The 14106-nt window shown below is 38.7% G+C and overlaps 1 protein-coding gene across 12 annotated transcripts in view; it reads left to right on the top strand.

The window, feature by feature from the left end:
• The window catches only part of ROBO2 (roundabout guidance receptor 2), a 1061828-nt gene that overhangs the window by 1004253 nt on the left and 43469 nt on the right, over positions 1–14106 (top strand). For 8 of the 12 annotated variants that reach the window (XM_048289014.1, XM_048289061.1, XM_048289006.1 and 5 more), the window contains 4 exons: positions 5791–5833; positions 7396–7523; positions 11793–12074; positions 12449–12574. In XM_048289014.1, coding sequence (XP_048144971.1) covers positions 5791–5833; positions 7396–7523; positions 11793–12074; positions 12449–12574 — 579 coding nt within the window. The remainder of the gene's footprint in view (positions 1–5790; positions 5834–7395; positions 7524–11792; positions 12075–12448; positions 12575–14106) is intronic. The other 4 variants (XM_048289042.1, XM_048289083.1, XM_048289068.1 and 1 more) reach the window with 1 other exon arrangement.

Here is a 14106-nt window from a genome sequence, read left to right as displayed (position 1 = left end):
GTCTGAGCATGATTTAGTGCTGTTGATCCACATGTGCTGGGCAACTGGGATATATCGGAGGTACTGTCAGAAACATTCTTTTTTAGAAGCAGTTTTGACACCTTGTGGACTTTGTAGAACTATTCTGTTTCCTGGCTTATAATAACCTTTGGAGGAATTGAGAACCTAAGTCGTCCAGTAGTCGAGTCCAAAAAACATTTTTTAATTTAAAAAAAGGTTTTCCTTATGACAGAACAGAGTGCATGTTTCTTATCTTTAGACCCAGAGTTCCATAGGAAACTTTGTTAATTCTCTAATATTTGAATTTTCACTTGATAATATCATTTAGAAAGACATACCTATGCTTGTGGAGGTTTGACACTCACAACTGTATGTTGTTCCCTCAAAGTTATGATTCAGAAACACTTTGGGTTTAGATGCAATTATTTAGACAGTGGTATGTAGCTTTCAGAATCTCCTCAGAGACAGCTGTCAATGAATTTTTACTAGAGATGAATTTATCCTAATAGACTCAGGTTTTAGAAGACACACACTTTTTGTTCAGACATCTGCTTTAAATTCTTCCTCCAGACTGTTGCAGAATGTACAGATTTAACTGTGTGGTAGAGAATCAAATCTATTAGTGGAACAGTCATATACTTACTTTATTTCACACACAGAAAAAAATCCTGTTATTTCTGATGTGAATATTTTTTGTTTTATTTTTCTTCATCTGTATTTGCCTATGAGTAGAATTTAGAACACTAAAAATAGTCATTTAAAAGTCCAAATCTTGCAGTTTTATAATTACTTGCTAAAAATGTTCTTTCAGGTCATTTTCAGATTATGGGTCATTCACTAGGACCATTTGTTGTTTGTATTCCATTAATAGGCTCCTAAGATGTACAAGTTCTGCTTTGTGACTAAACCACTGTTAACATGTGAGAGAAGAGCAAACAGCAAATGTCAGGCAGTTCATAACGATTTGTGTCAGGGAAGAATAACTGATTGAGTTAAATACTTTTAGCTTTCTGTCTTTGTGAACATTTTCATAAGCACTGATCAATGGCTGAGGGGGTCACAAATAAAGTGACATTGATAATCATAGCCAAATCTCTTTTGTTATTTTCAGTTGAACTGACTCCAGTAGTTATTGAGCCACAATTCTGTAGATCACTGTTCTTCCACTTCCCTTTCCACCATGACTCGCCAGGCCTTGGTTCTCAGTAATATCAGTGCTACAAAACATAAAATTCAGCTAATACGTTTGTTAGGTTACTGTTGGTAAGCGGTAGTGTCATCATCTGCAGCTGTACAAGGACCACGCATTTTTGTGACTGTGACATACTCTCAGCAAAACCAAATTTGGCACAGAGACACTAAACACAACTGTTGCCCCTTTTCAGCCATCTCTCCTGTAATATAAAGGATGGATTGGTCTTATTTTTGTGAGTTTGTGTGAAAGCTAAAGTACTGCTGCACTGGGATTTTTTTGTTTGTTTGTTGTATTTTTATGGTTACCCTTTACTCCGTTTGCCTGGAAATAAACATGCAAGGTGGGCTTCTATGTGATACAAAGACACATGGCACAAAAGACATATCTGACCACTTCTTGTATAACAGATGGATTATTTCAATATTGTATTACAGCAACAGAACATAATTTGTGTATTTTATATTGGAGGTTGCAATTCTTTTTTCAAGTTTCTGTGAAAAGGGATGGAATCCATTTGTAGGAAAAAAAAAAAAGAAATTTCATTTATCTGCTTATCTTTCCTCTGCCCTCAAGCTTGTTGTGCCAGTACCCACTCATCAGAATATTCAGGTGTTTTCAAGTGTCTAGGCCATCAGTCATGCAAAAAAAGTAAATATGTATTTTAACTTATGAGTAGGTAAGCTTATTTGGTGACTAGTGCTCCTTGGGATTAAAGATTTTATGAAACTCAGTAAATAGAAAACAAATTAAAAATAGATAGAGAATCATGGAACACTACACATTTTATGTGCATCTCCCGAAACTGTTAAATGAGGATAAACTATATGACAGAATCATCCAAAGGTAGACAGAAGATTTGATGGAATTTTTATGTGCTGATTATCTGCTCTGAGTTAATGCTTATTTAAAGAGGATTAATCTACATTCATATTTGAGGAACAGCTTATCAGTAAAAGGAATGAGACTTGGCTGGCAACATTAAAGTTTTCATTTGCACTAGGAAAATGTGGCCTACTAGAGATAGGCGTACAGAAAGCTTTCTAAAGCTTTCTAAAGCTTCCTTGCCTCAGAATGTCGACTTACTATACATTCATATTTTTCCAGTTCTAGCAGGCATGAAGATTAAGTTTAACCTTGTCAGATAATATTAGTAAATGGTTTTGGTACCTCCTTATATATTTAATAAAAAGCATGTGAAAAGCTCCTTAACATATGCTGTTTTTCATACATATATATACAATATAATTTCCTGAAATATTTATGCAGTTAAAATGCACTTTGAATTATATTTCTGCATTTTTGCAGTCCTTGAAGTATAAGCTAGTGGGGATTCCTTCAAAACCTCTCTATGCAGAGGTTACTTTTTCATCTTCTTTTGAAAACCAATCTCATCCCTGCAGGTCTTCAGCCTTTCTAAGAACATGTATCAGATGCAAAGACTGCTGAAAGAGCTTTTTTGCTTCCTTGGTGATAAAAAGCAAGGGAGATGGGTGGGTCAGTGATAGGGGCATCCTTCCCTTCCTCCTCTTACATTGCCCCTTGAAATTGCTCTGCTGCTTTTTGAAGTGGAGACAGGATGAATAAAGCCAGCTGTCTGTGTGTTTTATTTTTACAGTGACATCTACAAGCCTGCATTGCATTAAGTATGCTCCTATTCAGGTGTTTAGACTTGTTTTGTAATTGCAGAAATCAAACTGCAGGCAAAAATGCTGACAAAATGTATGGCAGGAATGATAAACATAGTGCTTGTGTTGGCAGCCTGACCATATCTTCCGTTGTTAGCTGTCTTGCCTTTCACAACATTGATGCTAAAAGAAAGGCACCTTCTCTATCCAACCTCAGGTAACCCATTTATGGGTGGCATCAGGAATATGGGGGGGTTTTGTAGCATCCTGGTGACATGGCCACACTTCTAGAGGAATTTTATCAATTTTAGTTGGTATTCCAAAGCCTTTTACACCAAGAATTAAATAAGTAAAATGCTTTCTTGTTTATTTTCTCATTGAGATTATAACCATGTGTACATTGGTATACAGGGTGAAGGGTAAATGAAAAAACCTGTTTTCCTTCCTAGCTCCATGCACATCACATAAACCAGACTCAGTCTTCCCTAGGAAAAACAATGTCACTGCAAACTCAACCTTTCTTCTAAAGATGATGCTTATATTGGGAGGGCGTAAGATTATTTAACACAGGAAATTAATAAAGAAACAAAAAAGGCAACAGTTCCTACCATCAGGACACATGGAAGAAAAAGGAGCAAATTCTGTGATTCTTGTTTTTTCCTCAGCAATCTCCTATGCCACAGCAAATCTGCAGCAATTATGGCTCTAGCAAAGAGGTCTCTATATCATGTCTTCTTGATACTTTTCTCACAGCATGCCTGGGAGTTTTTCCATACCTGCCTACACAGAAAATAAAATGTGTCAGGCAAATACTGCTGAAATCCAGCCAGCTCCTCTGTATTAGCTTTGTTTTATAAAGGTACACAGGGATAGAAATATTTTGTAGACCGCATATATTGTTGGGGTTTTTTCCCTCCATAGGACGTGCACTTTTAGAATCTCACACACCTGTATGTGCTATACGAGTGGCAACAAATTACTTCAAAATAATTTCTCGTGTATGACAGTCTAAACAAGAGCATTAATCCAAGCAGTTTTCAGAAAATATGTTTTGCTGCAGTTCCCTTAGATCTGTAAACTTTATTTATAAAGGTTGTTACTGAACAAGCCTTTTTTTCTCATTTTCCTTATTTCTTGTCACTTTGACAAATGCAGGAAGTTGGAGAAATCAAGTATTAAATTTGGAGGAGAGGAGGAGAAAGGAAACAGCATCTAATGTACTTTTGACCAAGATACTTGGAAACAAAGCCAGGCAGTATCTGCATCTTCGCATATTCACATATGATATGCACAGCACTTCAGATTATTCACTTTTAAGCAATGAGTGGTACAGTCATTTGACAGCCTGTTAGGTACCACGTGAATGAAAGTAGCATTGCCTCTAAAATTAATTACCCACAATGTTTTACCATGTCTTGTTTTTCAAAGCAGACCTTTATTTAGTACTTTCCATACTTGCATTTTGATTTTCTTTTCATTAATTGGTTTGATTACACCCTTTCAAAATTCAGCTATTAACCATTTTGATGTGACATATGACTGCAGTGATTTTCTGATATTGGTATTAGTCTGCTGTGCAGTGAAGGATAATTAATCACCCTGCTATTCTTCCAGCAGAGCTTCCAGAGGGGCCAGTTTTGTCCCCTTTGCTGAGTGTACACTGTGAAATTATCCTAGGAGTTAATAAAGTAACCAGGATTCTATAAGGTATCAGAAGGGTTTTCCCAGTGGCTTTATGTCATCGCTTATTTTTTTAATGAACGCAGAATTCCTATTGCGTGCAGTAACTTTGTCTGATTAGAATAGTGTATAATAGGAAGCCTAATCCTGAGTTAGTGTAATTTGGGCTAACACTTGGAAACTATTGCAAATACTGTGGGAGTTATATTTTAATGATGGGAACACCTGTCTTACAAAGGTAAATAGTATTTCCAAATGAAGGTCTATCTTAAATTAAGCTATCTTAAATTTACAAACTCTTCCATTCCTCACTAAAATTCAAGCCCTCATCCAGTCAGCGGCCTGTAAGGAGGCAGGTGTCCAGGACATTGGTATAATTTAATAATCTGCCTTATCTATGCCTGACAATAAATAATGGGATATTGCCACTGAGAACCAGAGTAGTCTGTTGGCCTTGATTCAAAATATTTTTTCAGTGTTTCAAAAAGGACCAACAAATGTTGTCAATTAACATCTCACCAGTAATGTGGGTTTACCCATATTGCCCTGAAATGTAATCCTGTTAGTAAGGTAGATAAGGGAGAGGCTGGTTTTGTCAAACAGCTGTGAATGGAGACATAAAAACAACTATCTCCCTCTGATTATGTCCTTGGCATCCCCCATGGATGGAAGACTGGAAACACTTTTTCTTCCCAGACACACTGGCATGTATGCATTTATGTGTGGGTGCTAGTTCTTAAACTGTACTTCTAATGGAAAAGGTGCTGCTGGATGCTTTTTTCCATCTCTTCAGCTGTAATAGAGCTGCCACCTCTTTGTGTTTGTCCTGGGAAATGGCATATTTGTGTGGTGACATTATATTACTGCATTACGACATGATGTTATTAACTCACTGCTGCAATGTCATTATGTACTGAAGCAGAAGCATGCCAAGAAAACAATTTCATCACATGGCTCAGACTTGCAACACAAAGTCATATGAAGGGGCCTGTGGTGAATTCAGGCCTTTTGCCCAGGTGGCTGCTTTGCCTTGCAAGGTACAGAGCAAGGTGGTGTCAATCAGTAATGTGCAGTGAAATCCTAAGTGAACTGTAGCCCTGATGCGCTTGAGCCTCTTCTTATCATTTCTGTACTTAGTTATGGGATGATGCCAAGAGACCCCTGACCTCGGACACTGAGCAGTTTGAATTGTTACTTTTAATTATTACTAATTGATTTTTCCCTGTCTTATATGTGTGTGCGTGTGTGTGTGTATGTTCGTTTGTTTTGTTTTTTCCAACCAAAACACAGTCACTTTCCAAAGAGGAGATGGAGGACTAATGAGCAATGGAAGGTATGTTTCTTTGTGTAAAGGTCTTTCCCCTGTGTTTATTTTTAAAATAAGGGATCTGAAAAATGCTATAGGTGATGCACTTGGGTCATATCCCATCATTGGGAAGACTGATAGTGCTAGGAGGAGTTAACTACCTTACCACAAGGTTTAATGACCTATCTGTTGTGCACTTTGGAAGAAGCAAGCCCAGATGTTTCATATCTCCCAGATGTCCTGGAAGAAATGAGTAGTAAATATCACAAAGAATGTGTTCATTTGTTACTGGGATGTTTATTGCATTAATTAGACGTTAGCAAATGAAGTTGCTGTTGTTTAAGACTCCTTATTGGCTCCCCCTAAATTGCTGTGAGTGAACAATTACACTTAATCGATCACGAAATAAATGATTCATGGATGATGAATAGGCTGTAGATTGATAGGACTGGATTCCACAACTTTGGCTACTCAATTGAAATTGATAAAAGCTGATAACGGGCCCATATATCCTCATCTATTTTCCCTTTGCCAATATGGAGATTGTAATTAGGCCCTGGTAATAACTTCCAATCTCCTGTTTAATCAATATTTTAGCAAAAAGAGATTAGGCCTAATGAGAGCGAGTAGATGTGGCAAGAATGCGGCTGGGTCGTCTTATTGCCGTTTCCATAGAAACCGATGTTTCTCTTAGGGATTGTTCCAGGCAGGGGTCTATAATGTTCAATGATCGGAGATGTTGCTCCAACTTCAGGAGTGCTTTAATAACCTAGGAAAACTGCAGAACTGTGGACGCCTTTTTGTTTTCATTTGGGAGAAGAGGGGGTCTGCAGCAAATGATTTGTTTTCCCTGCTAAATACAAATACAAACAATCCACCTGCCTTGCTAAATTTCTGTTTATCCTGGGGTGAGAGAGACACGGTGCCTTATGGCCTGAGTGTGCCTTCTCTTTCACCATGCTCCCTGTTTAAGGCTGCTCTCAAAGCTGGGAAATACAGGGATATAAAAGCCATGCAGTAGTGGCACATAGAGATAGCTGTGGACTTCCCATTAATCCTTCTCAAACTTGTTTGCCTCTAAACCATCCAAGAGTGCTCAAAGAAAGAGTTACCAGCCTGTAGATGACAGGCATGCATTTGGGATGCAAGGGAAGGAAGAAATAGTGGCCCAAAGTCCTGGAAATGGCTGATATGGAGCAATCAGTTTGAGTGATGGCTCCCTTGAGGTGGTAATTTATCATTCAGCCCTGGCATAGGATCCCGTAATGGTGCTGCCTAACTCCTGTTTCACACAGACAACGGAGTTCATTTGGATTCTGGCAGAGTCACGATGGATGCCTAGTCCCACTTCTACTGACAAAGTTGATTTGTATATAACCTTAATTAACTGCTCAAGGTCTTTAAATCATCAAAGGCTATACAATTGTAATTTGAAATAAATTAAAGTCTCCTAAACTGTTAGTTACCTGTGGTGTTAGAAGAACAGTAATATACCCTCTTCCTTCACTACTTGTCTCACAGATATTGTAATTTTAGATATATACATGTATATATTTGTGTGTATATCTCTTTTTCTTATTCTGCTTCAGTCGACCAGGTCTGTTGAATGCCAGTGACCCCAGTTATCCTTGGCTTGCAGACTCTTGGCCTGCCACAAGTCTGCCAGTAAATAACAGCACTAGTGGACCCAATGACCTTGGGAATTTTGGTCGTGGAGGTAGGTTTCCTTTAATTAAGTCACCCAATATTATAAAATAGGCTTCCATTAATTAACATCTATGATGAATACTGTATAATATTTTTATCATTATAGTTCTTTCTATGTGTTTCTTTCTAGATTTGATTGAAAATTGATTTTAAGATGTTCCTTTTGCTTTATCTCTTCTTACTTCTTTAAAATGTAGGTCTAGTTTGTCATTTGCCCTGCAGTGGTGAGGCAGGGTCTGCTTACGATGTCAAGAGAAATGTATTTGTGTCTCAACCTCATTCCCTTTCATGTGGAGATGAGCAATGTGCTGTGCAGGGCAGTGTAGTCAGGGATGGAGTACGTCCCTAAGAGCGGAGGAGAACACAGGGGATGCAGGAAGGATGTTGCTTCAACAGAAGGACATGAGAACTTTGTTGCTGTCACCTTCCCTGTCCTCTTCCTGCTGAGGGCCTGCTCTCGGTCTCAACCATAATCTGTGAAGAAAACCTCAAAGGTCTTAAGCAAATTTCTTTTTCATTAGAAGAAAGGATACATAAAAGGGAACTGTTTAGATCTTTTAGGGGTTTGTTGCCATTTTGACTTGAGAAAGCACCTTTGGGGGAATGAGGTAAAGATGTATTGTTACAATGATGAATCTTTAGAGGCATTATTTCCTTTCAAACATTTAACTCAAATGGGAATTTTAAGATGTAGAATTGGGATTTTTAAAAGTCATAGTAAAATTCACATCTCTCTGTTACTTCCTTGGTTTCTGTGAAAACACAGCTAATTCTGCATACTGGTGTCCAGGAGAAGACTTCCTAATGTAAATGAGTATATAAATATTTTTAAGACATAAATAGATAAACAAAAATCAAGACAACACTATACATCAAAATCGCATTAAAATTCAAGAAAAAAATCTATAAAACCATCAAACTGATAAATGTGAAAAGAATTCAGCTTTGGACCAGAATCTGCTTCTGAAGACTGTCCCTCATATTGGTTATTCATTCCCAGGCAAAACCTCTTGCCTGTGGTTTGACTACTGTGACTTAAAATTACAACAAAATACACTAGATTTATATTCTGTATTAAAATGTTACAAAGTTCTTGTCAAAAATATTTAAAAGTAAGCAAAAATTTTGATAATATTTACAAGGCAACTGAATTTCTGCCAGCTTCTTTGTTGTGAATATCTTGAAAATAAAACCCTTCAGTACTTTTCCATCTTTTCTTAAGCTCACATAATACAGAAAAATTACCATTTTCTTTTAGCATTTGGCTCTATATGACTGGAATTGGAAGCATTTTTTAAAATTTTTGGCCTCAGTGTGGATGAGGCATAGGTCCAAATTCATGCAAGAGATAACAACAGTTATGTTTTGAAATTCAGCAGCTTAATTCCACCCATGATCTTTACAGTTGAGCTAAAACTTTTATCCTGGCTGGCTTGGGATCACTTATCCCTATCAGTTTCAGCAGCTGAGATTAGATGTTTCCACATTAAAGATGAATTAGAAATATTTTAACATGTAGAGATGGAATATTAACTATATAGATAGAATTTGGGCCTCTTTTACTGGTTAAAAGGTCTGTGATAATATAAACGTTCTGTAAGAATTTTAAAAAGAGTAGGGTGACAATCAGTCACCCTGGAAACTCAGAAACTGAGGCAGGCAGTCCTAACATTTCCCTTAAGAGTGAGATCCACTGTCCTAGATAGGCATTTGAGAGCAAGGCTATAAGTGGGAAGCACAGGTTAGGTTTGGAGTCATGTAAGGCCACAAAATGGTATTGCATCTCCAAGGCAGCAAGAAGGAGCTTCCCTGCACAAAAATTTGAGATATTTAATTTATCTCAAGAGTTACAAACAAAAGTTGGATTTTGGAGGGTTTGGGGGAAAGTCTCCATTGGGAAGTGTGTCTTCATCTTTGGTCTGAAATGTACAGTGTGGTGTTTTTGCTATGACAACTTGCTGGGAAAATCACACTTGACTTCTACTGTTTGACTGTGGCACTTTGTAAAATCTCTACTTAATGGCTCTTTGAGTGCTTAATGTGTACATCTCACTGGGGTCAAAAAAGTAATCCGTGCTTGTACTGAAAATTCCCAGAATGTCTGGAGAACCTCAGCTTATCAGTAAGAATGACTGAAAGTCCTTGGCTGGTGGGAAGCTATGCAACTTCCCTTTCAAGTATGTGCACATGAATAGTTCTCCGTTTTAAAATGGCTGTGTAGAGATGATACCTCTTCAGTTGCCAGAAATATGCTCTAAAAGACAGATGTATGTCTGAGTAATTCAGAGATGAGCATTTCGCTAGTTTTTACTTCCTTGAGTCTTCAAATCCAACACAGACAGGTTGAGCTGGATTTACTTCACTTTATACATCAACAACAGAATTTATTTACTAAACTTCAAGCCATTATACTCTGACGAAACCGATTGTGGAAAGGAGAAATGTTGATATTGTGGATGAAATGCAAGAAAGATAGGACTGCACTTGTCTCTCACATCTCTTTTGCACATAGATGCATTTTTGTTTGTGTACTGCCCCTGGAAAGCACACTGCATGTGTGCAGATAGATAGTAACAGTAACAACCTGATTTTGAAATACGGGCTGTAGTTTGCATTAACTGTAGGTTTTTTGCACTTCCAATTTATCTGCAGATATAAGTTAATACAATTAAGATCTTTCAAATGCTTGATTGTGCCCATTTCCCTGCTTTGTGCAAAACCAGATCATGCCGATAGACCCAAATTTAATCTCTCTTTCTGCAGTGTCTCTGCTGAGCATTTGCTAATGACATATTTATTGTTAATATTATGTTGCTGCCCTGAGACTGAAGATATTATTAGGGTCCATGTCGAAATGTTCAGTTACACACTTGAATGCAAAAGAAAATAGTTCTGTGATCTAAATGTTCGTCCCAGGAACCAAAAAAAACCTAAACCCCAAACAAACCAAGGAAAACAAACAAAAAATCAGATAGTGTGAGGAATCCATGGTGTCAATCTCATTGCTGGATAAGGCTTTGAGACAGTGAGAGAACAACTGTATTCACTGAGGTTGCACAAAACCCACATCTGAGTCTGGAACTGAGCTTAAACCCTTGACTAGGTGCGAGAATCATCTTTTCTCTCTGGGGCTTAAGGTACATAAAAATGTCTGTGATCCCTAGAAGGGGATCTGAACATCCTCATTGTAGGAGTACGCATTATCTCAAGTATGATCTAACAGTTGGAACCCGTATCTGCCATCTGGCTGTAGAAAGAAAATGGCATGTAAATGAAGCAATTTTTTAAGAAGCACATTCTGGAGTTGATTCAACTTTTCAGAGTCTAAATAAATTGTGAAGATAGTACCATTTGATATATTGCCCTCTGAGAGAGCAGGAAGGAGGGTTATCTGCTGAGCTGTGGTTCTCCTTGGGACATCATGCCAGTCATCATTAGGTTCTTCACACTTCACTAGTCTCAGTTTCTAGATGTAGTATTCCACTAGAAAAGGTCACTTTAGTAAGGAGAGAGACTGCCAATCTAACTGATTAAAGATAAAAATTGCAGTGTGGGATAGGATTCAAAATATGGTGAAAATTCAGCAGATATTTAGTTAATATGCTGTAATGGTTTTCAGGTAGATGTACTGGAGTTTTTGAACAAGTTGTTCTTCATTATCAACATTGCTTTGCCATTTTGAGGGACTGATCACCTAAATCCATTCAGAATAACAGAATTTCTTTCACATATCAGGAACAACTTGTTTTTGCCAGGTTTTTCTTTTGTGGAAAAGAAGAAATGTACTGGCTAGTGTCAAAGGGAAAATTAGATAAACTAATGCAAAAAACTTCAAGGAAATCAAGGTGATGCCCTTAAAAAATTGCTTTGGGAGTTCTTCTACGTATTTGCTGGGCAAGTTCCCTCTGTGATTTGTAAATTCTCTCCTTTCATCATTTCCCTGAAGCCCAGACAGTTTCATTGGTTCTGACATAGAGTGAACAATTGAAAACATTCTTCAGTAGAGAAATATTCCAAACTTCACTTTCACAGCTGAAGGTATGGGGGGAAAAAAAAGATGGTTTTAGGCAGTGAGACGTGAAGGACAAGTGGTAGGCCTGTCACAGCTGCTGATAGCTTGGCGATGGTTGTACATCATCTCCCCTTCGTTGGCTCATGGACCTGTCTCGGCTGAAATGCAAACGTGCAAAATGACACGTTTATTTCTCAGCTTAAACCTTGCTACTTTCAGGCTTCCTGTGCATCAACGATTTGTTTCATTCCCCTGTGTTCACCACAGATGTGCTGCCACCAGTGCCAGGGCAAGGGGACAAAACTGCTACCATGCTTTCCGATGGAGCCATTTACAGCAGCATCGACTTCACCACCAAAACCAGTTACAACAGCTCCAGTCAAATAACTCAGGCTACGCCGTATGCCACCACCCAGATCCTGCATTCCAACAGCATCCACGAGCTGGCTGTCGATTTACCAGATCCGCAGTGGAAAAGCTCAATTCAGCAAAAAAATGACCTCGTGGGATTTGGTTACTCTCTCCCAGACCAAGGCAAAGGCAACAATGGTAATTACAGCTTTTATTTTCCAGAGCCCTTGGCTTTATGTAGTGTATCATCTGTGCATGAATTAGAAAATTATTTTTAGCTCTGTGAGACGCTGTTCATATTGACCTGAACTAGTGCTTGCACACCTTGCATGCGTGCTGAACCTCACCTGATCACAAAATACATTGCACTGTGCTTTTAATGCTCTTTGTCCTGTGCTAGTCACCAAGCCATCTGCCTTTAGGCTAGGGTAGGTGTACCTTTAAAAATAACCAAGTTAAAACCTGCCACCCCACGCCATCTGCCCTTGACTTGCTAACTGCATGTGTCACGTGTGCTTGTGCTGTCGACTAATCCCACGATGCCACTGTGACCTCTGCCGTTTAACCCTTAGCCTTGCTTTACATCCCTGACTACCGGGTGGCTGAGGGACTGGCTAATAGATTGCCACACAACCAGTCACAGGATTTCAGCACCACCAGCTCCCACAACAGCTCCGAAAGGAGTGGCAGCCTCTCAGGTTGGTTCCATCGCCGTGCGTAGGGGAGTGAGGGACGGAGGGGTGTTGGCGAGCGGCTCGCCAGGGAGGCAGAAGACCTCCCAGGCACCAGTTGAGGATAATCATGAGACTTCCTGCCCATCAGCAAACAATGTCACATGGGACTCTACTGAAGCTGAAAACCTTTTGCAGAACCTTCTTGGGGATAACTGGAGAGTTACCATGTGGTGCTTGTCGGCACAACTGCCAGCCTCTCCTTGTCACATCCTTTCCCTGACACAGTCTATGGAGCAAACGTATTTCTTCATCCATCCTCAGTTTATAGGTCTTCCCACGCTGAACTTCATGAGGAGATTAATATTTTTATTGAGTTGTTAACAGATCTCCCACTCTCACGAGCTGTTTCTATATGCTGTTCTTCAGTGAAGCAGCTTGGAAATAATTGTAGGGCCCTGAAAGTTCACTGGGGTTTCAACAAATTGTTCCAAGTCTGCATACAAGCAGGATGTATTTATGTGTGTGCTGCATGTTCTATTGGAAACATGATGCATTTTCATCAGATGAAAATGATCATAGTACATGTGGTTGTGTATTATATTTGAACACACCTTTTCTCTTGATTTCTTTAATTTTGCTTACTTGTTGCTTATGTTATGTATAGCTGTCTTTTTTTTTTTTTTTTTTGGTTAAGAGAAAAACTGAAAAGGCAGCAGTTAAAATTAAAATCTGTGATTTCACCTAGCTGAAATATGAAAGAGCTGAAGGGACTTAATTTTGATATTCAAACTATATCCACAGCCTTTTGAATTTCCTCTTTAAGCTGGAGCAGTCATCACAGTAACAGACCAAACCTAGCAATGTCTTCTTTATGTCAATTTAAATGACTATTCAAATTGAATCTTGAGATAAGAAGCCTCTAATCATTGGCCCATCATTCAAATAGCCAAATGTGTTTGCAAGTCTTGTGTTCTCAAGGGGGAGCATTAGCTGATTTGAGTGAGACCAAAAAACAGGCTTATGGCATTGTCGGAGAGGTGTCTGGGAGCTGAGTTCATGCAACACTTCAAAAAAGGTTTGTGTTCCTTGCATGTGAGATATTTTCACAAGTAGCTGAGGAAATCAGCTTGCTCCCCAGGCTTCATTAAAATGCATAAATTGACGTGCTGAGGTATGTCAGATATCAGAGAGCAGTATCACGCTTTAGGGACATTGACGGCTACAACTGCCTAAGAATTTTCTCAGAAAATAGCAGGTGTCACTGGAAAATGCGCATTGATCGAACGCTGGACTTCAATCAAATATTTCAAGTGCAACATATTTTGTGTAGTGTTTCTCAGTCTGAAGTAAATTTTCTGATGACATGAGGAAATTTTGGGTTTGTCAGTTTTTCTATGGCCAGGGCACTCTTGTTGTGACCAAGGCAGCTCACAACTGGATGCCCCAATGCTCAGATGAGTGTCAGATTATTGGACTGCAGAGTCAGTATTTTGCTCTCCCTTGCTCACTAATTATGCCTTTGATACAGAATAATTATGTCTGTAATACACAAGAAA

Source organism: Corvus hawaiiensis, chromosome 2 (assembly GCF_020740725.1).
Source record: "Corvus hawaiiensis isolate bCorHaw1 chromosome 2, bCorHaw1.pri.cur, whole genome shotgun sequence".
NCBI lineage: Eukaryota > Metazoa > Chordata > Aves > Passeriformes > Corvidae > Corvus > Corvus hawaiiensis.
The sequence above is the reverse complement of the archived record's forward strand: the minus strand, read 5'-3'. Positions and strand labels throughout refer to the sequence as shown.